At 46.0% G+C, this 25,474-nt stretch overlaps 1 protein-coding gene across 5 annotated transcripts; it reads left to right on the top strand.

The window, feature by feature from the left end:
* SLC75A1 (solute carrier family 75 member 1) lies at window positions 1–25,331 on the top strand. 5 transcript variants are annotated; one of them, XM_060688850.2, is made up of 13 exons: window positions 1–148; window positions 3,697–3,959; window positions 9,536–9,632; window positions 10,778–10,881; window positions 12,126–12,284; window positions 14,400–14,588; window positions 15,083–15,191; window positions 18,079–18,181; window positions 19,695–19,803; window positions 20,508–20,598; window positions 22,189–22,236; window positions 23,008–23,097; window positions 23,311–25,331. In XM_060688850.2, exons 2-13 carry the CDS (start codon window positions 3,807–3,809, stop codon window positions 23,415–23,417), a joined length of 1,359 nt encoding a protein of 452 aa, XP_060544833.1. In that variant the 5' UTR covers window positions 1–148; window positions 3,697–3,806; the 3' UTR covers window positions 23,418–25,331. The 5 variants fall into 5 exon arrangements, with proteins under 5 accessions (XP_060544833.1, XP_060544831.1, XP_087731661.1 ...); XM_060688848.2 differs by having other exon boundaries at window positions 1–603; XM_087875535.1 differs by lacking the exon at window positions 1–148 and adding an exon at window positions 1,448–2,340.
* Window positions 25,332–25,474: the final 143 nt, after the last annotated feature.

Raw genomic sequence — 25,474 nt, 5'->3', positions numbered from 1 at the left:
CTCTTAAAGGAGAGAAAAGGATCTGGGATCGCCGCGAGCGGCCAACGCCTCGCGGAAGTCGATCGCTGGGGCCGTTCCGCGGAGATCTCGCTCCTCGGCCGCCTCCAGTCCGGGCATCTCCGGAGAGCTTGGGACCCTCCTCTCCCAGGTCAGCCCAGCCCGGGGGTCTCCCTCTCTCTCTCTCTCTCTCTCTCGGGGTCTTTTCTAACCGGGATCCCCCCCAACAACCCAACCCAACCCAACCCAACCCAACTCAACCCAACTCAACTCAACTCAACCCAACCCAACCCAACCCAACCCAACCCAACCCAACCCAACCCAACCCAACCTCCTTCCCTCCGCTGGTCTCTTCCCGGGGCAAAGCTCCGGGGGAAGATGCGCTGCGGGGCCGCTGGGATGCTCCGAGGCTCCGGGTCCCCCTTCTGAGACTGGGCCGGAAGAGGAAGGCGCTTCCCCGGCCTTGGGAGTGGAGTGGAGGCGGGCAAGCAGGCGGGGGAAGCCGGGCTGGAGGTGGGCTGAGCCCCCGGAGGAAGGAACCGGGGCGCATCGCGGAGCTTCTCCTCCAAGCGGGGCTGGTCGGGCTCTCCGCCTGCGGGAGCGGAGGTGAGCTCTCCTGGGTGGGATATTAGAGGGGGGTGGGGGGCGTCAGCACCCCCCCCCGCCCACCCCCAGGCTCTCTTCCCGCTCCGGAGGGGGATTTCCGGGTGGTCTCCCATCCCATCCCATCCCGGCCCCTCTCAAGGGGAGGAGGCTGGGAGGGGGATTGGGGAGGGGGGAGAGAAGGGGAGGGGGCAGAGAAGGGGAGGAGGCTGGGAGGGGGATTGGGGAGGGGGGAGGAGAAGGGGAGGGGGGAGAGAAGGGGAAGAGGCTGGGAGGAGGATTGGGGAGGGGGGAGGAGAAGGGGAGGGGGGAGAGAAGGGGAGGAGGCTGGGAGGGGGATTGGGGAGGGGGGAGGAGAAGGGGAGGGGGCAGAGAAGGGGAGGAGGCTGGGAGGGGGATTGGGGAGGGGGGAGGAGAAGGGGAGGGGGCAGAGAAGGGGAGGAGGCTGGGAGGGGGATTGGGGAGGGGGGAGGAGAAGGGGAGGGGGCAGAGAAGGGGAGGAGGCTGGGAGGGGGATTGGGGAGGGGGGAGGAGAAGGGGAGGGGGCAGAGAAGGGGAGGAGGCTGGGAGGGGGATTGGGGAGGGGGGAGGAGAAGGGGAGGGGGCAGAGAAGGGGAGGAGGCTGGGAGGGGGATTGGGGAGGGGGGAGGAGAAGGGGAGGGGGCAGAGAAGGGGAGGAGGCTGGGAGGGGGATTGGGGAGGGGGCAGAGAAGGGGAGGAGGCTGGGAGGGGGATTGGGGAGGGGGCAGAGAAGGGGAGGAGGCTGGGAGGGGGATTGGGGAGGGGGCAGAGAAGGGGAGGAGGCTGGGAGGGGGGGAAGGAGAAGGGGCGGCAAGGAGAGGAGAGAGGGAGGGGGATTGGGGAGGGGGGAGGAGAAGGGGCGGCAAGAGGAGGAGGGAGGGAGCAGGGAGGAGGGAGGGAAAGAGGAGGGGGTAGGAATGAAGGACCCCATCCCCGACCCGTTTTCATCCAGCTTGCCCAGGAGCCTGGGGAGGGGTTAGGGTCTCCCAACCATCCTGATCCCTCTTGGCACGGCCTGTGTCCCCCAGGAGGAGGGAAAGGGGAGGCATCTAGCAGGGATTGGGATGAGGTAGGGTGGGACGGGGAGGGGGTGCAAAGCGAGAAGGCTTGGGGGGAAAGAGGGGCAGGAATGAAAGACCCCCGACCCAGTTTTTTTTCATCCAGTCTGCCCCTGGAGCCTCTGTGTTTGGGGGGGGGTCTCCCAGTCTCCCAGCCCTTCTAGCTCTATAGAAGGGGGAAAGGAGCAGGGATTGGGGGTGGGGTGGAAAGGGGGTGCAATTGAGATGGCTTGGGGGGGAGAGGGAGAGAGGGAGGGAGGGGTACAGGAATGAAGCCCCCACCCATTCCATTTTTCATCCAGCCAGCTCAGTAGCCCCTAGCTTCGAGGGGAGATGGAGAGGCTGCCTTGCACTTGGTAAGCAGAGTGGGGTATGTGGGGTCTCCGGGCTGGCAGAGACCCCTGGCGTGGGGTGGTGGGGCACCCAACGGTGCCCGCCACCTTATCTTTTCTTGGGGAAATTTAAAATTGCTACTCCGCTTCTGGGTACTCTCTGGAGCATGTCTTGAGTTCCTGTTTCACCTACTGTAACTGTAAGGCTGCTAAGGAGCCTTGGTGGCGCAGCAGACTAAAGCGCTGTTAAGTAGCACCAGCTGCCTGCAATTACTGCAAGTTCAAATCTCACCAGGCTCAAGGTTGACTCAGCCTTCCATCCTTTCGAGGTGGGTAAAATGAGGACCAATTGTGGGGGCAATAAGCTGACTTTGTATAAAAAAGAACACCGCTTGGGGGGGGCCGAAAGCCCTACTAAGCAGGTATATACAAAAAGTATGAAGGCTATTGCTTAAGGCATTGTAAGCCGCCTTGAGTCTCCGGAGAAGGGGCAGCATATAAATCGAACCAATAAAATATAAATAAATAAATAAATTTACACACACAGAGACACACGTAGTCCTCGATTTACAACTTGGAAAAAAGCAACTTGGGACCGTTTTTCACCCTTATGACTGCCACGGCATCCCCGTGGCCACGTCATCAAAATAATCCTGACGCTTGGCCTCAAATTCTAATTTCTCTAGTTTTTACGCCTATTTATTCTCTTATTTTTTTTTAAATCATTCATTCTTTACCCTAGTGCATTTATACGTGTTCGGGGTTGCCTTTCTTCCCTTTCATCTTTTTTTTTATTGTACAGAGAAATTAGAATTGGAGGGCGAAGGAAATAAGCGTAGAAATTTTAAGATACAATCAAAAAAATGGAAAAAGAAGATGTTGGCAAAAATTGTAACTGAGTAAAAATGTATTTGAATAAGATAAATTGTATAAGTTATGATACTCTGTTCATAAAATACGCAGGCGAATGTGGGGGGGGTGTTAAAAAATCAATAAAACTTGATTAAAAAAATAATTATCCTGACGCTTGGCAGCCGATTCACATTTATGACGGTTGCAGCGTCCCCGGGGGATCCTCCTTAGCGACCTTGTGATAAGCAAAATCAAAAACGGGGAAAAACCAGTTTCACTTAACCGTGCTACTAACTTCACAACGGCAGCACTTCACTTAATGAAGGGCAGCCAGCAAGGTCACCAAAAAAAAAAAAAAAAAGGGGCGGAATTCACTTAACGAATTGTCTCACTTAGCAACAGAAATCTGGGGCTCGGTTGCGGTCGTAAATCGAGGGCTACCTGTAAAAACTTAGCAGCTCAGGCTAAGAATCTCTGCTCAGTTCCAGCTTTGTTTCTTCCCCGCCCACTCTTGTCCGACTTGTGTGAACTGGGGGACTAAATTAATTAATTAATTAATTAGTCATATTTCTATGCTGCCCACTCGCCGAGGACTCTGGGCGGCTTATAATAATTGACAGTGTACTAAATAGCATATTGCCCCCAACAATCTGGGTCCTCATTTTACCCACCTCGGAAGGACGGAAGGCTGAGTCAACCTTGAGCCGGTGAGATTTGATCCGCTGATCTGCTGAACTAGCAGTCAGCTGAAGTAGCTGCAGTACTGCACTCTAACCACTGCGCCACCTTGGCTCGTAAATCCAGACCCCACGATGCCCCTCATTGTATTTCAGGGCTCTCCAACCTTCTCAGCGATAAGACCTGAGGACTTCAACTCCCAGAATCCCCCAGCCGGAGTGGTGATTTGGAGACCATCGTGAACGAAAGGATCTTCATCCAGAAAATGTCCCGCGAGGACCAAGGCGTCGCGAAGGCCGAGGAAAACTCCTCCCGCGTCATTTTCGCGGTGTTTCTCTCGCTGCTCATCGACCTCCTGGGCTTCACCCTGATTCTGCCTCTCCTGCCTTCCATCCTAGATCATTTCAGCCAGAATGACGTGAGTAAAACAAAAACAAAAACGAAGCCGCGTTCAAAAATCCAAACATTTTTGCCCTTGTTAAAACATGCGAGGACAAGCAGGGACGGCGTCCGTGAGAATTGAAATTACTTTACTCTGGTTTGCTTTTTCATCGTTGCACCTCGCACAACGGAATTAAGTGCCATCTAATTTCAGGGTATGATATACATGAAAAAGAAAATAAAAATAGAACAAAAACACACCTCCCTCGCGTCCTATTTATTTATTTATTTAATTTATTTATTTGTCAAGTACGTACACTGTTTCTCCCAAAATAAGACATCCCCTGATAATAAGCCCAATCGGGTTTTTGAGGGCATGGCAATAAGGCAAACAAGCGCTTATTTCAGGGTTCAAAAAAATATAAGACAGGGTCTTATTTTCGGGAAAACACGGTAGATACAGATGATAGATAAATAGTAAGACGGATAGATAGATAGATAGATAGATAGATAGATAGATAGATAGATAGATGATAGAGTTAGATATAAATAGATAAATAGATAAATAGAGAGATTAGATAGAGAAAGAAAGAAAGAAAGAAAGAAAGAAAGAAAGAAAGAAAGAAAGAAAGAGAAAGAAAGAAAGAAAGAAAAAGAAATAGATAGGGTTTTATAGATAGAAAGATAGATATAGAGATAAATAGAGATAGATTAGAGAGAGAGAGAAAGAAAGATAGATAGATAGATAGATGATAGAGATAGATATAAATAGATAAATAGAGATTAGATAGAGAAAGAAAGAAAGAAAGAAAGAAAGAAGAAAGAAAGAAAGAAAGAAAGAAAGAAAGAAAGAAAGAAAGAAAGAAATGGATAGATAGGGATGGATAGATAGATAGATATAGAGATAAATAGAGATGGATTAGATAGAGAGAGAGAGAGAGATAGATAGATAGATAGATAGATAGATAGATAGATAGATAGATAGATAGATTAGATAGATATAGATAGACATAGACAGATACCCTGTTTCCCCCAAAATAAGAATTTCCCCCAAAATTTCCCCAAAATATCCCCTGATAATCAGCCCAATCGGGCTTTTGAGAGCATGGCAATAAGGCCAAGCGCTTATTTCAGGGTTCAAAAAAATATAAGACATGATTTTATTTTCGGGGAAACACAGGTATTAGATAATATATATAAGTCTAAGCATGAATTGAATACATGAAATAGATACAAATAGAGGAAACATTAGGACAGGGACGGAAGGCACGCTGGTGCGCTTACGCACACCCCTTACAGACCTCTAAGGAATGGGGTGAGATCAACAGTAGACAGTCTAAGGTTAAAGTTTTGGGGGTTTTGGGGATGAAACCACAGAGTCAGGTAGTGCATTCCAGGCATTGACCACTCTGTTGCTGAAGTCGTATTTTCTGCAATTGAGTTTGGAGCGGTTTACCTTGAGTTTGTATCTATTGTGTGCTCATGTATTGTTGTGGTTGAAGCTGAAGTAGTCATTGACAGGTAGGACATTGTAGCAGATGATTATATGAGCTACGCTTAGGTCATACCGAAGGCGGCGTAGTTCTAAATTTTCTAAGCCCAGAATTTCAAATCTGGTGGCATAAAGTATTTTGTGTCGAGCAGAGGAGTGGAGGACTCTTCTTGTGAAATATTTCTGGACTCGCTCAATTGTATTAATGTCCGATACGCAGTGCGGGTTCCAGACAGATGAGCTGTATCCGAGAATTGGTCTAGCAAAGGTTTTGTATGCTCTGGTTAGTAGTGTGATATTACCGGAGAAGAAGCTACGCAAGATTAGGTTAACAACTCTTCATGCCTTTTTGGCAATGTTGTTACAGTGGGCTTTGGTACTTAGATCATTAGAGATGAGTACTCCAAGGTCCTTGACAGAGTGAGGGTCATCTACAAAGTCGTGTCCACTTAGCTTGTATTTTGCATTCTGGTTGTTTTTGCCAATGTGTAAGACAAGAGTATTTTTTGGTTGAGATTTGGAGTTGCCAATTCTTTGACCCTTCCAAACTGAATTGAATTGAATTGAAGTTAGTTTACTTTATTGTCATTGCACCTCGCACAATGAAGTTAGGTGCCATCTTCAGCGTACATTATACATTAAAAAGAAAATAAAAAATAAAACAAAAACACACCTCCCTCACATTCTATATCGGGGGTCAGCAACCTGCAGCTCTGGAGCCGCATGTGGCTCTTTCACCCTTCTGCTGCGGCTCCCTGTCACTCAAAATATGCATCACAACCGCCAATGTGCGACATTCGCTGGCATGTGATTTATTGAGCTTTTCAACCCCCCGGCAGGCCAACCATGGATAAATCCAAGAAAAGTTTCAGAAGAAAACAGAACGTTTAATTCAACTACATATGCTAGTTTTGTGGCCGCTGAAGAAATAGTCAGGCACGGGAAGGGATTTTGTGGCTCCCGGTGTTTTCTTTTCTGTGGGAAACAGGTCCAAATGGGTCTTTGAGTATTTAAGGTTGCAGACCCCTGTTCTATACAATTGTATTGAAAATCCCTGATATTGCATTAATATCGCACTTTATTATATAGTGGAATTCAATATAGTTACTGCTCTGCTCGAGGCTACGCAGCACCTTGTTCATCGTTTTATCATCCCAAAATATAAAATACGAAAATGCAAAGAAAGATGAAAATAAGGGCAAGATAGCAGAAGAAGGGGAAGAGGAGGAAAAATGTAAAGAGGAAACAAACCCAGTATTGCCTTCTTTCACGAGACACCTCTCCTCCCACGAGGACACTACGACCGTCACAAATATGAATCCGTTTCCAAGTGACTGAATTCCGATCACGTGACCCTGGGGAATGCTGCCATGGTCATTAAGTATGAAAAACGACCATTGCTCACTTTTTCGTCACTTGTCAACAGTCACTAAATGAACTGCCGTAAGAGGAACTGGATTCAGCCGGTTTGCAGTATTTCTGCAACCGGCTGAATGTTCTTGCCATGTTTTTTTTAACTGTGTGTGGTTTTTTGCCTTGGTCTTGTCTTGTCTTGTCTTTTCTTTTCTTTTCTTTTTTTTTTCTTTTTTTAACATTTTATTTTGCCACTTCATCTAAGCAGTGGGCAGGAGCAGGAATGATGGGCACGGGGTTTCCTAATCGTGAAACTTAAAATAAGGAAGTATCCCAACGGCTGAAACGGTGAAGCTGAACGCTGGAGTGCGATACTCTTCCCTCATCTTAGAAAGGAAGTGTCAGGACACACGCCAGACCGAAACGAGAAAGCGACACCTTGCAACATGGCTGTTGTTTGCAGACTGTGCAACGAATACCTCAAGGTTGTAAGGACACTCCAGCAACCCCTTCCTGGAAAAACACACATGGAAAGATCTTTTAAAGTTGTGAAGAATTTTGTGAGAAGGGACGAAGGAAAAAAAAGAGAGAGAGAGAGAGAGAGAAGAAATCAAGTTTAGGGCCTTTATTTCAGAAGATTAAAAGTAAATAGAATACATTTTATGCATTCAATTCATGCTTATATATATTATCTAATATGTACTCGACAAATAAATTTAAAAAAATTAGAAATAAAAGGAAATTAATAGTCATTAATAGTCAATTGGCCAAGATTTGGACACACAAGGAATTTGTCTTCGGTGCATATGCTCTCTGTACATAAAAGACAAGATATGTTCATAATGAATCATAAGACACCACACTTAGTGATAGTCACAGGATACTGAGTAGAACAGAACAGAACAGAACAGAATTTTTTTTATTGGCCAAGTGTGATTGGACACACGAGGATTTTTTCTTGGTGCATACGCTCTCAGTGTACATAAAAGAAAAGATACGTTCGTCAAGAATCATAAGGTACAACACTGAATGATAGTTATAGGGTACAAACAAGCAATCAGGAAACAATATCAATATCAATCGTAAGGATACAAGCAACAAAATTACAGTCATACAGTCATAAGTGAGAGGAGATGGGTGGTGGGAACGATGAGAAGATTAATAGTAATGCAGACTTAGTGAATAGTTTGACAGTGTTGAGGGAATTATTTGTTTAGCAGAGTGATCGGGAAAAAAATGTCCTTGTGTCTATTTGTTCTGGTGTGCAGTGCTCTATAGCATCGTTTTGAGGGTGGGAGTTGAAACAGTTGATGTCCAGGATGTGAGGGGTCTGTAGATATTTTCACAGCCCTCTCTTTGACTCGTGCAGTAGACAGGTCCTCAATGGAAGGCAGGTTGGTAGCCATTGTTTTTTCTGCCGTTCTAATTCTCCTCTGAAGTCTGTGTCTGTCTTGTTGGGTTGCAGAACCAAACTAGACAGTTATGGAGGTGCAGATGACAGACTCAATTATTCCTCTGTAGAACTGTTATCAGCAGCTCCTTGGGCAGTTTGAGCTTTCTGAGTTGGCGCAGAAAGAACATTCTTTGTTGTGCCTTTTTGATGACGTTTTTGATGTTAGCTGTCCATTTTAGATCTTGCAATACGGTAGAACCTAGAAATTTGAACGTCTCTACTGAAAGAATATAAAAAAACCAACCATTTCAGATTAAAAGTAACATAAGCGGAAGGAATGTAAAGTAGACTTATTTGATCACGGCTAAAATAGATGCGTTGTTCTCTCCGGTAACCCTTCCGGATTTTTGCTGACATCAGGGACTGAAGGATGAAGCTTTGAAGCTTTGTTCATAGATAAGAGATGAAAGATGAGAAGGTTATTTGATGTATTGGGGGAGGGAGGAGAAGACTGCGATACAGAGGATGCACTTGGCACTTGGTGGATGTTTGAAGTGATGTTTTTTAGGGGAGGAAAAGATGCTTCTGGGATCAGGAAAATGACAGAACAGCGCGTTTCCCATCTTGGCAGGATGATTCAATCGATCGATCGATCGATATCCCACCTTTTTCCAAAAACAATTCAAATATATCCAACACATCTTCCTCCTCCTATTTCCCCCCACCCCAAACAACAACCCTGTGAAGTCAGGACTAGAACTCAATTCAGAATAGAGCTGGAAGGGAACCTTGGAGGACTTCTAGTCCAACCCCCTGCCCAAGCAGGAGACCCTATACCGGTGATGGCTAACCTTTTTGCCGTTGCATGCCAAAAGCGGGAAGAACATGGGGGGGCGGGTCGCGCTCGTGCGTGCCCACACCCATAATTCAATGTGCCCCGTCCCCCCACATGCACATGCGACCCACCCTCGCTTTTGGCATGCGATGGCATGGTGGGCCCGGTAGGCCCATTTTGTGCCCTCCCCAGGCTCTAGAGGCTTTCTAGGAGCCTGGGGAGGGCTAAAACAGCCTTCCCACCCCCACAGAGGCCCTCCAGAGGCCGGAAACAGCCCATTTTCTGACTTCCGGTGGGCCCAGAAGACCCGAAAATCAGTTGGCATGCTAGTTCTAGGTTGCTTCTCTCCTTGATTAGTTTCCATCCCTTGTTTCTTGTCCTGCCTTCTGGTGCTTTGGAGAATAAATTGATCGCTTCCTCTTTGGGGCAGCCCCTCAAATGCCATAAATAGCAAAATAATCCCGGCAGAAAGAAATGGGCCTGGAGATGGCTCCTGTAACCCCCTCACCCCCTTGCCCAATCCCTTTCTTTCTTCCCCAGGATGGGCTCTACAGGAGGGTGCAAGCCGGCGTGGACTGGTTCAGTGGCAGCCTTGGCATTCCGCCAGAAAGGAAGTACAACAGCGTCTTATTTGGAGGTAGGAAATTCCCTTCATTGCCTTCGTTGGCGCCTGGTCTGAAGGTCATTCACCCTCTGCCTGAAGGGCATTTGGGGTCTCTGGCCAGGCTGGTGGTCAACCCTGGTGTCCAGAGAAATGGGGATGTTGCAAGACACAGAGGGAGGAACTCAGGGGTGAAATCCAGCAGGTTCTGGAGAACCGGGAGCGGACATTTTAAGCAGTTCAGAGAACCAACAAATACCACCTCTGGCTGGCTCCAGAGTGGGGTGGGAGTGGAGATTTTGCAGTATCCTTCCCCTGGAGTCGGGAGGGAATGGGGATTTTGCAGTATCCTTCCCCTGGAGTGGGGTGGGAATGGGAATTTTGCAGTATCCTTCCCCCAGGAGTGGGGAGGAAATGGGGATTTTGCAGTATCCTTCCCCTGAAGTGGGGTGGGAATGAGGATTTTGCAGTGTCCTTCCCCCAGGAGTGGGGAGGGAATGGGGATTTTGCAGTGTCCTTCCCCCAGGAGTGGGGAGGGAATGAGGATTTTGCAGTATCCTTCCCCCAGGAGTGGGGAGGGAATGGGGATTTTGCAGTATCCTTCCCCTGCCATGCCCACCAAGCCACGCCCACACAACCGGTAGTAAAAAAAAAATTGGATTTCACCACTGAAGGAAGCCACAGCATGGAATGGGACAATTTGCCACGACCAACTCACCACGGGAGAAATTCAACGCTTCAATTTAATTTATTTAAAAGAATTAAAACTTCATTTCGCTTTTTGTCATTCATCTTTCATCTTGGCCCTCCTTCCTTGAAGGATTCTATTCCACCGTTTCTTCGGTATTAGTGTAACTCTCGTCCCGCGGCGAGTTCTCTCGCGGTGAGCTGGCCACGGCAAGTTGGACGTGCATTCCCCTTTGACCCTTTGTTAAAAGCACGGCTTTCGAGCAGGGGCAACTTTTAAGACCGGTGGACTTCAACTCCCAGAATCCCCCCAGCAAATTCTCCCAGTGGAATTCTGGGAGTTGAAGTCCACCGTTCTTAAAGAGGTTGGACACTCCTGCTTTAAATACTTTACTTAGCGGTGGAAAACAAGGGAGGTAAACTAAGTTGAGTTCAGCGGGCGGAAGACGACTTGCAACCCACGGAACCGTCCCGCCTCCGATCTTCTCTTCCAGGTCTCATCGGCTCCCTGTTTTCTCTGCTTCAGTTTCTGGCCTCGCCACTCACCGGGGCTGCCTCAGATTCCTTCGGGAGACGACCGGCGCTGCTCGTCACTGCGGTAGGTTGGTTTCAGTCAGAGAGGAGGCAATAGCCTCTTAAGCAATAGCACTTAAGACTTATATCCCACTTCACAGTGTTTTACAGCGCTCTCTAAGTGGTGTACAGAGTCAGCCTCTTGCCCCGCCCAACAATCTGGGTCTTTATTTTACCGACCTCGGAAGGATGGAAGACGGAGTCAACCTTGAGCCGGTCAGGATCGAACTCCAGAAAGTGGGCAGAATTACCCGGCAATATTGCATGCTAAGCACTGTGCCACCAAAGAAAGAAAGGAAGGAAGGAAGGAAGGAAGGAAGGAAGGAAGGAAGGAAGGAAGGAAGGAAGGAAGGAAGGAAGGAAGATCCCACTTCACAGTGCTTTCCAGCCCTCTCTAAGAGTTTAGAGAGTCAGCCTCTGGACCCCAACAATCTGGGTCCTCATTTTACTGACTTTGGAAAGACAGAACAGCTGGGTCCAGTGACTGACGCATGGATGAACAGAAGGCAGAGAAGAGGAGAGCAATGGAAATCTATGGGCCGGTCCTCGGGACAGAAAAGCCACCAATGCTAGTGAAGCCCCACCCTAGCTCTGGAGATGAAAGGCAGGGGGCGGAGATGAATAGATATGACGGACAACTATTCATCTTCTGGCCGGATGGACTTGTTAGTTTGCGGGGAGAGAGAAACTTTTTGCTGGGACTGCTAGATCATTACTTCAACTGCAGAGGGTTTGTCGTGTTTGGGGAGCTGGGTCAGAACATGTAGTAACTTTGGTCACTAAACAAGCTGTTGTAAGTCGAGGACTCGCCGTACCTATCTGAGCCGTTCCCTCCGAGTGGAACAAACCAAGATGTCAGCGTTTCGCTGGCATAGAGAGCAGAGAGAGAGAGAGAGACTGATAAGCTCTGAACTTCTGCCTGCTAAATCCCTTTGATGTCCGATTGTCGTGGAAATGAGGAGGGGGGAGACATTCCTGGGAAATGACGGGACAAGAAGTCTGAAGAATGACTTGGAAGATAGCCAATGAAAAGCAGATATTTGGGGATCGGAAAGGGAGGGATTGGGGGGCAAAAGGTCAGTCTTGTCCGCATCGAGTCATGATCCGGTGGCTGTGCTCAATTAAAGAAAAGATTTCCTTAAAGATCGGCAGTTTGGAAATTCATTTATTTTGAGATAGCATCGAAGTCTGACGCAAGAAGCTGCCCCAACGTCAGCAAACTCTTGTCTGAGAATGCCAAAATCTCTTTTTTTTCCTCCCCCCTTCCAGCTTGGCTTGATGGCGTCCTATTCTCTGTGGGCCATTTCTAGGAGTTTTGAACTCTTCCTTTGCTCCAGAATCCTTGGCGGGATCAGCAAAGGGAACGTCAGCCTTTGCACGGCCGTCATCGCAGATCTTCAATGTCCGAAAGCTCGAAGCAAAGGCATGGTGAGTCCTTCTTATTTTTAAGAGAATAACAGAGCAGGAAGGGACCTCGGAGGTCTTCTAGTCCAACCCCCTCTTCAGGCAGGAAATATACCATTTCAGAAACAAATCATATTGGGTTAGTCCTTCTCCTTCTCGGATGCTAGCTTAGTAAGGACGAAGAATTAGCGTCTCAACAATCTAATGGTAGTCCTCGACGAACGACCGCCATGGAGCCCCAAAGTTTCTGTTGCTAAGCGAGCCATTTGTTAAAGTGAGTTTTGCCCCGTTGTACGACCACAGTCGTTAACAGAATCGCTGCCGGTTGTTAAGTGAATCTGGCTTCCCCATTGACGTCACTCATCAAAAGGTTGCAAGAGGGGATCATGTGATCCTCTCGGAAGGTTGCAACCGGCATATATATGAGTCAGTCACCGGGGCGGGGGGTGGGGGTGTCTGAATTTTGATCACATGACCCTGGGGCTGCTGCAACGGTCATAAGTCCGTTATGACTTTCCTTGCCACGGTTGTGAAGTTGAATCACTGCAGTTCTGGTTTTCTAGTCTTGGCTCTAGTTGTTTCGGCTTGCGGTGCCCTGTAGCGCCACCTTGAGGGAAGATGTTGAAACTGTTTGTGTCCAGGATCTAGTGCAGGGGTCTGCAACCTTAAACACTCAAAAGAGCCATTTGGACCCGTTTCCCACAGAAAAGAAAACACCGGGAGCCACAAAACCCTTCCCGTGCCTGACTATTTCTTGAGCGGCCACAGAACTAGCCTATGTAGTTGAATTAAACATTCTGTTTTCTTCTGAAACTTTTCTTTTCTTGGATTTATCCATGGCTGGCCTACCGGGGGTTGAAAAGCTCAATAAATCGTGTGCCGGCAGGTGTTGCACATTGGCGGTTGTGGCGCATATTTTGAGTGACAGGGAGCCGCAGCAGAGGGGTGAAAGAGCCACATGCGGCTCCAGAGCACAGGTTGCTGACCCCCTGGTCTAATGCATTATCAATAATTATTAATAATTATCATATAATTAATAAAGTATAACATTAATTATATTGTATTATATTAATGTAATTAATGCAATATGATTATAACTAATAATTATAATTAGTTATATATTGCATTAATTATATTATTAATATTATTAATTATAATTTAATAATTAATAATTATCTAGTGCAAGATTAATAATGCTGTGGATCGGTGGGGGGGGCCTTACTGTATGTGACTCAAAGAAATAAATTTCTTTGATATATAACATTATATATAACATGATGTATAACATTAATTATATTGTATTATATTAATGTAATTAATGCAATATAATTATAACTAATAATTATAATCAGTTATATATTACATTAATTATATTATTAAATAATATAATATAATATAATATAATATAATTAATATTATTAATTATTTAATAATTAATAATTATCTAGTGCAAGATTAATAATGTTGTGGATCGGTGGGGGGCCTTACTGTATGTGACTCAAAGAAATAAATTTCTTTGATATATAACATTATATATAACATGATGTATAACATTAATTATATTGTATTAATGTAATTAATGCAATATAATTATAACTAATAATTATAATTAGTTATATATCACATTAATTATATTAATATATAATATAATATAATATATTAATTATATTATTAATATTATTAATTATTTAATAATTAATAATTATCTAGTGCAAGATTAATAATGCTGTGGATTGGTGGAAGGCCTTACTGTATGTGACTCAAAGAAATAAATTTGTGCCCACATTTTTTTTAAAAAAACATTGCTTTTGTGTACCTGAAAATACTTATGAACAACGGGGCGTACCCAGGAGAAATCAGGTGACGAATCAGGGGTGGGTTCTACTTACATTTACTACCGGTTCACAACGGGGCCCCGCGAGCGCGTGCTCGCTTCGCTCGTGCATGCACGCTTCTGTGGAGAAGCTTCCCGATGATGTCGGGATCGGTGGGCGGAGCCTCCCACCAGTTTTACTACCGGTTCGCAAGAACCGGGGGCCACCTACCACCGTGAGGGATTTTGGCCAGTGTTTGTTGCTCTGGAAGCTTGTTTGAAGTAGGCATGTTAGCTAAAGGACGTTTGTTGAATCCTCCCTCCAGGCCATGATCGGGCTAGCTTTCTCGCTGGGCTTCACCCTCGGACCAATGCTAGGCGCCTTCCTCGCTCTCGAGACAGAGAAGGACCAAGTCTTCTACACGAGAGCCGCCATCTTTGCCACCATCTTCGCCGCGGCTGATTTCCTGTTTATCTTCACCTGCTTACCAGAGACGTTGCCGAAGGAAAAACGGGTAATCATACATTTTGTGAAAAGAATCGGAAAACAAAATAACGGATGTCCTTCTTTGGACGTCAACCGCTTCCAGAAGGAGCAAGCAGATGGTTGGACTTGCGTGGGACAGATCGGATGGACCGTCTACACCAGGGATCTCCAAACTTGGGAAATTTTAAGACTTGTGGACTTCAACTCCCAGATGCCATCTGGGAGTTGAAATCCCCAAGTCTTAAATCTCAAAGGTGTTTTTTTTTTCCCAAGAGGCAACTGGACTTTGTTTTTTCCTTGAAGACGTTTCGCTTCTCATCCCAAGAAGCTTCTTCAGCTCTGACTGGATGGTGGGGAATGGGAGGATTTATATTCCTTGCAGACAGCTGGCCATTTGCATTCTTAGGTTATACCAAAGGCGGCGTAGTTTCCTGCATGGGTGGGGGGGGTTGGACTAGATGACCTCCAAGGTCCCTTCCAACTCTTGTTAATCTGTTCAATCTCTCTTCTGCCTCTGGGCAGGTGTCCTCCGTGGTATCTGGCTTTCAGTCGGCCTTCAACCTGATCAGCCCCTGGGCTTTGTTCCGGTTCTCTGCAGTACGTCAGAAGAATGGAGGAGCTTCCAGAGACAGTAAGTCTTTTTTCCGTTTTCTGTCCTCGGGTTGCCTTATGACCATGGCGCTTTTTTAAAAATAGAATGGAATGGAATAAGAATAAGAATTGGAATACAATACAATACAGGAATAGAATAGAATAATGAAGAGTAGAGTGGAATGGAATGGAATGGAATAGAATAGAATAGAATAGAATAGAATAGAATAGAATGGAATGGAATGGAATGGAATGGAATGGAATAGAATGGAAATAAATGGAATGGAATGGAATAGACTAGAATAGAATAGAATAGAATATTGGAATGGAATGGAATGGAATGGAATAGAATATTGGAATGGAATAGAATAGAATAGAATAGAATAGAATAGAATAGAATAGAATAGAATAGAAATAAATGGAATGGAATGGAATGGAATGGAATGGAATGGAATGGAATGGAATAGAATAGAATAGAATAGAATAGAATAGAATAGAATAGAAATAAATGGAATGGAATGGAATGGAATGGAATGGAATAGAATAGAATAGAATAGAATAGAAAATATGGAATGGAATGGAATGGAATGGAATGGAATGGAATAGAATAGAATAGAATAGAATAGAATAGAATAGAATAGAATAGAATAGAATAGAATATTGGAATGGAATGGAATGGAATGGAATAGAATATTGGAATGGAATGGAATGGAATGGAATGGAATGGAATGGAATGGAATAGAATAGAATAGAATAGAATAGAATAGAATAGAATAGAATAGAATAGAATAGAATATGGGATGGGATGGGATGGGATGGGATGGGATGGGATGGGATGGAATACAATACAATACAATACAATACAATACAGGAATAGAATAGAATAATGAAGAGTAGAGTGGAATGGAATGGAATGGAATGGAATGGAATGGAATGGAATGGAATGGAATGGAACGGAACGGAACAGAACAGAACAGAACAGAACAGAAGAATGGAATGGAATAGAATAGAATAGAATAGAATAGAATAGAATAGAATAGAATAGAATAGAATAGAATAGAATAGAATAGGAATATGGGACGGGACGGGACGGGACGGGACGGGATGGAATACAATACAATACAATACAATACAATACAATACAATACAATACAATACAATACAATACAGTAATAGGATAGGATAGGATAGAATGAGATGGGATGGGATGGGATGGGACAGAACAAAAAATTAGGCTAGGCTAGGCTAGGACAGGACAGGACAGGACAGGACAGAATTAATAGAATAGAATAGAAAATAGAACAGACTAGAATTAATAGAATAGAATGGAATTAGAAATTAGAATAGTTACAGAATTAGAATAATAGCATAGAATAGAATTAGAATAGAATAGAGAGGAGTAGAGTAGAGTAGAATAGAAGCTGGAAGGGACCTTGGAGGTCTTCTAGTCCAGCCCCCTGCTCAAGCAGGAGAACCTATACCATCTCAGACAAGTGACTGTCCAATTTCTCTTCTTAAAAAACCTCCAGTGATGGAGCACCCATAACTTCTGGTGGCAAGTCGTTCCACTGGTTAATTGTCCTTACTGTTAGGATCCATTGGGTTCTTCTTTGGAATGATCCTGCAAACCTCTCCGGGATCTTTTCCCCTGAGCATGGCATTGGGTCCCCAACCAACGGAAGACGGATTTCGGGTATAAACGGAGATAGTGAGATGAGGTTGAGGGAATTCAGCCAATCATTGAGATAGATCAGCCAAGCCCTCTCACGACCAGATTTAAAGAAATGTGCCAGGATCGAGTCTTTTGGAGTCTCTGCGGGCACTGTAACCCCCTTTAACTTTCTCCGTCTCCCAAGGACTCTTTCCCTCTTGGCTGCCCAGCTGTCCCCCTTTCAAGGAAGGGGCAATTCACCCGATGTTCAACATTCAGATGCTTGGCAACTGACTCGTATTTATGACGGTTACAGTGTCGTGGGATGATCCCCAATTTTCCCAAAATTCTGACAAGCAAAATCCAGGGGGAAAGCAGATTCACTTCACCGCCGTGTTACTAACTTCACAACTGGAGCGATAGCTTCCCTTAGCGACGGTGGTAAGAAAGGCCGTCAAATGAGGCAGAACTCGCTTAACGAACGTCTCACTCAGCAACATAAATTTTGGGCTCAGTTGTGACGGTAAATTGTATTATGGCTGCAATTCAGGGGTGAAATTCAGCAGGTTCTGACGAACCGGTAGTGGAAATTTTGAGTAGTTCAGAAAACCGGCAAATACCACCTCTGGCTGGCCCCAGTGGGGTGGGAATGGAGATTTTGCAATATCCTTCCCCCAGGAGTGGGGAGGGAATGGGGATTTTGTGGTATCCTTCCCCCAGGAGTGGGGAGGGAATGGGGATTTTGCAATATCCTTCCCCCAGGAGTGGGGAGGGAATGGAGATTTTGCAGTATCCTTCCCCTAGGAGTGGGGTGGGAATGGAGATTTTGTAATATCCTTCCCCCAGGAGTGGGGTGGGAATGGAGATTTTACAATATCCTTCTCCCAGGAGTGGGGAGGGAATGGGGATTTTGCAGTATCCTTCCCCTGGCGTGGGATAGAAATGGAGATTTTGCAGTATCCTTCCCCTGCCACGCCCACCAAGCCACACCAGGCCCACTAAGTCACACCCACAGAACCGGTAGTAAAAAAATTTGAATTCTACCACTGCCGCTATTGTGTTTCCATGAAATCCCAGAATCGGGTTTGACGCTGGAGAATCTGTCTTGTTTGCAAAAAACAATCATTCAGTAGGACCTATTGACCACAATTGTCAGAATTCCTGACCCTGATCTCACAATTCCACAGCTGAAGCCAATTCCAACCCATCGTTTGCAAAAAAAAAAGGTTTTGTTGATGTTTACAAATCAGCCTTGGTCGTTTTATTCCTCCTGCAGGTCTTCAGATGTTGGGCTTGGTGTATTTCCTGTACCTTTTCCTTTTCTCTGGCCTGGAGTACACACTGGGATTTCTTGTCCATCAACACTTCCACTTCAGCAGGTAGTTATCTGGCCTGCAACACTCATCGCCTCAAAACCTTTCGATCAAGGGAGTTTAATTTTATAAAATCAGTCTATTCATTTGTGTTGTGCAGAATAGACTAGACTAGAGAATAAAAATAAAATAGAGACTAGACTAAGCTAGAGTAGACTAGATTAGAATCTATCTATCTATATATAAATGGCTGTGTCTGTGTGTATGTATGTTCCAGCATAACTCTGGAACGCCTCGAGCAATTTCAACCAAACTTGGTACACAGATGACTTACTCTCTGGAAAAAAATATTGTGGGGGTAAGACACCCCTCAGGGTGAATATAGCAGCCGTCCCGCCCAGCTGATTGGTCCCGGTGGCCTTCCGCAGCGGCCACGCAACATCTGCTGGGCCATTCCGGATGGAGAGGAGGACCATTGCTGCCAGATGGGTGTTGGCCCAGGTGGTTACTGCGGCGGCCAGCCATGCACAGCCCCAACGCTGCCAGCCATGATAGTGGTTACTGGTGGGCGTGGGCAGCCAGATGAACAGGGGGTGGGGCCGAAAGACTTATAGTGATTTTGTGTATGATTTTATTTTATAATGTGTATACTGTACATATACTTTTAAAAGCCTGTAACGATTGGGATACATAAATACCCGGGCAACACCAGGTTATCAGCTAGTATAAGAATAAAATAGAGGATAGGATAGGATAGGATAGGATAGGATAGACAATAAGCATAGAATAGGGAACAAAACAGAACAATAGAATAGAAAATAGAATAGAAATAGAATACAATAGAATACTCCTAGTTCCCATCGTTAAGCGATCGCATGGATCGTTAAGCCAATGGAATCCCTCTTGGAGCCTGCGGAGCTGCAGGGAGGGAGGGATTTTTGAGTTCCTGGCTTGTAGCAACCTCAGAGCTTAAAATCTTTCTCTCTCTCTCTCTCTGCCTCTTCGGGACTCACCTCCACACAGGTGAGAAGGATTTGCTTGGATTTTGGCTGCCAAGGTTGAAACAGTCCCAGAGTTTGAGGTCCTTCTTTCCCTGCCTCTGCAGAGAGCTCCATGGAAGTGGGAAGGACCCCAACTCTGTGCATGCTTCAATTTTGATTGCCGAAATCCGGGTGGGAAGAGTGGACATTGGAAGTGTCCACCCGAGGCAGGGACAGAAGGGTTTGGGGCTCCACGCCCACTTGGACTCTGGCTGGAGAGATCCAAGCAGGCATGGATTGCAGGGGGCACTTCAGCTTGTCCTCAAAGACGCGAGGGAGTCCTCTTAACAGGCAAAAGCAGTTTTTCCTGCCGGCTTCCCCAGTGACTTTCTGGGGAAGCCATCAAAGACGCTGATTCATAATTGCAACCGGTCGAGAGGCTGTTGTAACTTCAGTCGGTGATTAATCGAGGACTACCTCTGTTCACATTTGTGCTTCCCTAAGCGGGGTGACCTTTCTGGACCTCAACCAGCTGTGTCCATCGGCTGTGACCACAATTTGTGTTTCGGCTCTTTCTTTTTGTGTTTTTCTGTCTTTAGTCTGGAACAAGGGAAGATGTTTTTCTTCATCGGTGTCACCATGGCTGTGATCCAAGGAGGCTACACTCGCCGGATTCCGCCAGGAGCAGAACTGCGGATGGTTAAAATTGTGAGTTTCTTTTTAGCCCCTTCTGTTTTTTCTGCTTCGAGGATGCTCAAAATGAAATATTTTAATTCTGGCGCTAAGTTTTGCGTTCCCTGCTGAGCGTGTACACACACATGCACACCCCCCCCAAAAAGGACAAAACCATCCATTGGTGAATGAGTTTGTTTATTGAAAAGATTTGTACAGGCAGTCCTCGACTTACGGCCACAATGGAGCCCGAAATTTCTGTTGCTAAGCGAGACAGTTGCTAAGTGAATTTTGCCCCGTTTTACAACCTTTCTTGCCACCGTTGTTAAGTTAGTAACCCGTGTTGTTCAGTGAATCTGGTTTCCCATGGACTTGGTTTATGGGAAGGTCGCAAAAGGGATCACATGACTCTGGGACGCTCCAACTGTCGTAAATATGAGCCAGTTGTCAAACGTTTCAATTTAGATCATGTGACCGAAGGTTGCAACTGTGAAAAATGGTCATCAGTCACTTTCTTCGGTGTCGTTATAACTTTTGAATGGTCACTAAGTGAGCTTTTGTAAGTGGAGGACACCTATTATCTAAGTTGGGTATCTTAAAGCAGGAGTCCCCAACCTGTGGTCCGTGGCCCACCACCAGGTACTACTAACTTAAGAACTGGGGTGATTCGCTTTAACGACTGTGGCAAGAAAAGCATGACCAATGAAGATTTCTGACTCATTTTAATTTTTCCTGGACAGGCAATCATACTGTCAGCTCCTGGCTTCCTTTTAATCGGCTGGAGCACTAATATTATCATCCTCGGTGCAGGACTGTTGTTTTACTCTTTTGGTAAGTTTCTCGCACAAATCTTGTCAGCCGCCAGTGAAAATCAGGAAAAACGTGCTATGCTGAACTCATAGATTTCTTCAAGTTACGATTTCAAGACAATGAAAGGGATGACCATTTCATTGGGTACAAAATGGTCACTGACCATTTTCTTTGCGTACAAAATATAGAGGGGATTTATCCCCCCCAAAAGTGCTTTTTTTCGAGAGGCAACTGGACTTTCTGGTTTTTCTTTGAAGACGTTTCGCTTCTCATCTAAGAAGCTTCTTCGGCTTTGAGTGGTTGGCGAGGAACAGAAGGATTTATACTCCTTGCAGACAGCTGGTCATTTGCATCATTTTTAGAGAGCCGTTGAGGCCGCTTGGAGGTTTGTCTGTGTCCTCAGGGTCACCTGAGTGGTGCAAATGGGTGTGGAGCCTTTTGGAACTGCTGAAAGGATTCTGTTGTGGACTCTACACTCATCTGCACTACTACTAGATGGAACTTACTACTAACTTACTACTAACTTTCGGGATCTCACCTTCTGTTGGAGCTTTCCTATTCGTTGGGAATACCAAGAGATTATTGGGGGTTTTCAGGAATCGGTAATCCTAGGAAGGCCCGTTTTGTTAAGCACGACATTTGATCAGAGCTGTCAATAGTATTTATTTATTAAAGGAGGACCTCCCCAAAAAGGAAGAGAATTATATTGTCAGAAAATGGCCCCTTGCTAGTGTCTACGGCAGTGGTGGCAAACCTTTTAGTCACCGAGTGCTGAAAAGGTACGCACTTCGTGTGTACACGTGCTATCCGTGCTAATGCGCAGCTCTTACCCTGTGTGCTGCGCAATAGACAACGCGGTGAACTTATCTACGCATGCTCACGCTGCGCACAAATATTCTCATGTGCATGTGCAAACTCGTGCACATGCGCAGGAGAGCTCCAAAGACCAGCTAGGTCCCCTGAATTGCACGCATGCCCGCTGGAGGCCCAAACACCAGTTGGGCGTGCGTGCATGCACAGCTGCAGGTGACTTGGGCAACAGTTTGCGTGCCCGGAAAGATAGCTCTACGTTCAACCTCGGGCATGCATGCCATAGGTTCGCCATCCTGGGTCTAGAGAGATTCTCAGTCATCCAGGTTGTGGTTGTTCCAAAAGTCCTTTTTCAAAAGGCAAGTGGACTTTGTTTTTCCTCGAAGACATTTTGCTTCTCATCGAAGAACCTTCTTCAGAACTGAATGTCTTCTTCAGAACTGAAGAAGCTTCTTTGATGAGAAGTGAAATGTCTTCGAGGAAAAACGAAGTCCACTTGCCTTTTGAAAAAGCACTTTTGGGGCATCCCTTGCTGGTGAGGCGGCTGCTTCCATGCTTCAAGGGAAGGTGTCCTCTTGTAAACTCTTTGTACGGCACTAGTAAGAGAGGGAGGTTAATTAGGGAGGAGAACTGCAACTGCTCTGGCTTCAACCTTGAGGAAAAATAAGACAGCAGAGTAGAGACATGCTTAAGTGTGCTCCGGGGGCGGTGATGGGCTGCTCTGGCAGGCTTGTGGTAGAGATTGTCCCTTGCAAAGTTGTATGCTCTCCAGTCTAACGGCCTTGTTTACTTCGCTTGCAGCTGCAGCTGTAGTCGTCCCTTGCTTGTCTACGGTGGTATCCAGCTACGGTAAGCCAACGGCCTTCAGATGTCCCATTTTACGGCCTTCAGATGTCCCATTTTACGGTCTTCAGATGCCTCATTTCTGGCTCTGGAGCTGAATTGCATAGCTGCTAAACTCCGGGTCCTGCATTTACTGGAACCAACGGCCCGTGGTGTAGCCTCTATCCATCTCTTTGCATTTAGGCACTTCAGTAAGCACAAGAGAATAAGGGAGCTACTTAGAGCAGGGGGCGGGGGCAATCTCTAGGCTGCAGGTTACTGGGCCGTGGCCCATTTGGAACTGGGCCGCACAAGTGACGGGTCGGTGTGCACACACGCACACACACAGAGCTTAACTTGTGGAAGCGGTGGGCTGCTTTCCCTCTCCCTTCCCCTGCCAGGATATCAAGCTGTATAAGTTGGGGACCAGCTCAAGCTGGGAGACCAGCTAATTCATCATCTAAATATTGTTCTGCGTGCAGATTTCGAGAACCGACGTGAATCAGTTTCCTTAAAAGGTGTTTCTGGTCATTGCATTAGCAATTTCACAGCAGTTTTAGAAGCAAATTCAGAGAGCACCAAGGACTCCGACTCCTCCTCCTTTCTGCAAATCCCACCCTCTTCTAGCACTGATGATGTTACCTAGTTTGGGCCATGAAACGTCTGCAGGAAAACAAGCAAGCTCAGAGAGCAGCAAGGACTCCTCATGTCAACCCCGAGCTGCAAATATTCTCCTTTATTAAAATGGCAAAACCTAGTGAGGAAACCACCCTAAAGCTCTTCTCTTTTTCCCTCCAGGGCTGGACAGCCAAAAAGGAACCGTGATGGGCATCCTAAGAAGTCTGGGTGCCCTTGCGAGGGCTCTTGGGCCGGTGGCATCGGCAACAGGTAACTGGCATGGGAGGAAGTGCCTGTCACTCAGAAAGAGGAAGTAGTTGGTGGCGGTTTCCAGAGGTCAAACGTTATTGGCCAAACGAAGCAGTTCTCCCCATTGTCACACTCCTGATTGGGAATTCGTTGCGGAGTGGTGGTGGTGGTACACTGGTTCTCCTCCTGGGGAAATTTGCTCAAATGTCCTTAAAATTGGCTTTTCGATTGCAGTGTACTGGCTGGCCGGAGCGGAAGTTTGCTTCACCATTTGGGCCTCTTTGTTCCTGCTGCCCTTCATCCTGCTTCGGTGCATGCCAAAGCAAAACAAACAGGAATAGACTACTCGGATGGCGGTTTCCCCCAGAAACTCAAGAATTCAACTTGAATTCAAGAAATCGAGTTGATCCTGGAAGAACTAACCAGGGGCGTTGGTGTATTTTTCACAGCAGCCTTCCACCGTCTTTGCCTGTATTTGAGCAGAGGTCCTGCTTTCCAGTCTGGGTCTTTCCGTGTGTGTGTGTGCGCACGTGCGTGCGTGTGCCAGGGTCTGACCAATGATCCATGGAAAAAGGGCCTTAGGATAAAGCTGCCTTCCTACAAATAGGACGGTGAAGATACCAACTTGCTCAATCCGCGATGAACAAAGCCCCCAACAACCCAAGTCCACTTCCTTCCAGCTGGAAACACCTGGGAATTTTCTTGTTCAAAGCGGGACGTTCACACAGATTGGCCCACAAGGTCTTTGCTATGAGGCTGTGAGACCCAAACAATGTCATCTTTCGTGACCTAACTTTGGATTTGGCATCTCTAAGTTTGAGATGAACGTCGTTACTGCCTGTGTCCCATAAGGCTCTCCCCATTTGCCTTCACTTAGATTGGTGCTCTTTCTTCGTGTCCCTGTTGTGCCTCTTTCCTCTTTTCTTCAGCGTCTTTGTGCCTGTTCCCACTTTTCTTCAGTATCCTTGTGCCTGTTCTCTTTTCTTCAGCATCCTTGTGCCTGTTCCCCTTTTTTCAGTGTCCTTTTGCCTGTTCCCTCTTTTCTTCAGCGTCCTTGTGCCTCTTTCCTCTTTTCTTCAGCATCCTTGTGCCTCTTCCCTCTTTTCTTCAGCGTCCTTGTGCCTGTTCCTTTTTCTTCAGTATCCTTGTGCCTCTTTCCTCTTTTCTTCAGCATCCTTGTGCCTCTTCCCTCTTTTCTTCAGCATCCTTGTGCCTCTTCCCTCTTTTTTCAGTGTCCTTTTGCCTGTTCCCTTTTCTTCAGCGTCCTTGTGCCTTTTCCCTTTTCCTCGTATGCTTGTGCCTCTTCCCTCTTTTGATTCCTGGACCTTGTTCTTTTAATTATGTCTTCATTCCCCCCCAGGGGTGAAATGCTACTGGTTCGAACCGGTTCTCCTGAACCAGTAGTAAAAAAATGCTACCGGTTCAGGCGAACCGGTATTTCTGACAATCAGCTGGACGACGATCATCTGTGACACGCGATTTAAATTAGAATTGTCGGGTTTCCTGTTTTCTAGCTAATCTAAATCACGTGGCACAACAGATCCACCCCCTCGCTGTTCTACTTACCTTTACAGACTTGGAAGGCTTTAAAATGTTCCTTTTTTAGTGCAGGCGCACCACAGGCGTGCATGCGTGCGAAGTGCACGCTCGGTAGCAGACTCACAGAAGCGGTAGCAGACTTCAGAGGATTTCACCACTGTTCCCCCCCTTTTTTTTGCTTCCTGAGTACACAAACCAGCAAAAGCCCATTCCTACATGGATTCTGAGAAACGATAGTAATTAGATAAAATAGAAAAATCGATAGGATCTCAATCTCTTGTCCTAGAATGCAGTCCTTGTCCTACATTTCTGCAAGTTGGGGTTGCAAAATCGATGGTCCGACGCCATGCATAGGTGATAAAAGTGCTCGCATCAAAATAGTTCTCAAGGTTTTGGAGTTTTTTTTGGTTCCCGAAAGAGGCATGGATTGGAGGAAGAGACCACACCAGATACATCCTCTGGAGGCACTTCTGTCGAGTTCTACCTTGGCCCCGAGTTTGTGTATTTCACTAAGTGTCTTACCATAGCCCAGTCCCTTTTGATGGACTTCTGAGATATTTTGAATTTTAAAACGATGATGGGTATATGTCTAATTATCCTTTCTTTTGTATTGCCGAAATGTCAATGTAATATTTTCTACACTGCGTAAGGAGGTGTGTTGAGAGGAGTATTTTCCATTTTCTTTTTCCATACAATAAAACAAAATTAAGTTTTCAGTGGAGCTTCCTTTTTAAGCATGGTTACAGAATAAAATATATGGTCTCCACCAGTCATCCGATGGGTTGGTACTGAGCTTTTTAAGAGTCATCCAAGGTTGGCTTGGAACAAGGTGGAGTGATTTCTGGTCCTGTCCCTCCAT

Source organism: Pantherophis guttatus, chromosome 8, assembly GCF_059756535.1.
Source record: "Pantherophis guttatus breed Tessera chromosome 8, ASM5975653v1, whole genome shotgun sequence".
NCBI lineage: Eukaryota > Metazoa > Chordata > Lepidosauria > Squamata > Colubridae > Pantherophis > Pantherophis guttatus.
Note: the sequence above shows the minus strand (reverse complement) of the source record. Positions and strands in the feature narration are given on the sequence as shown.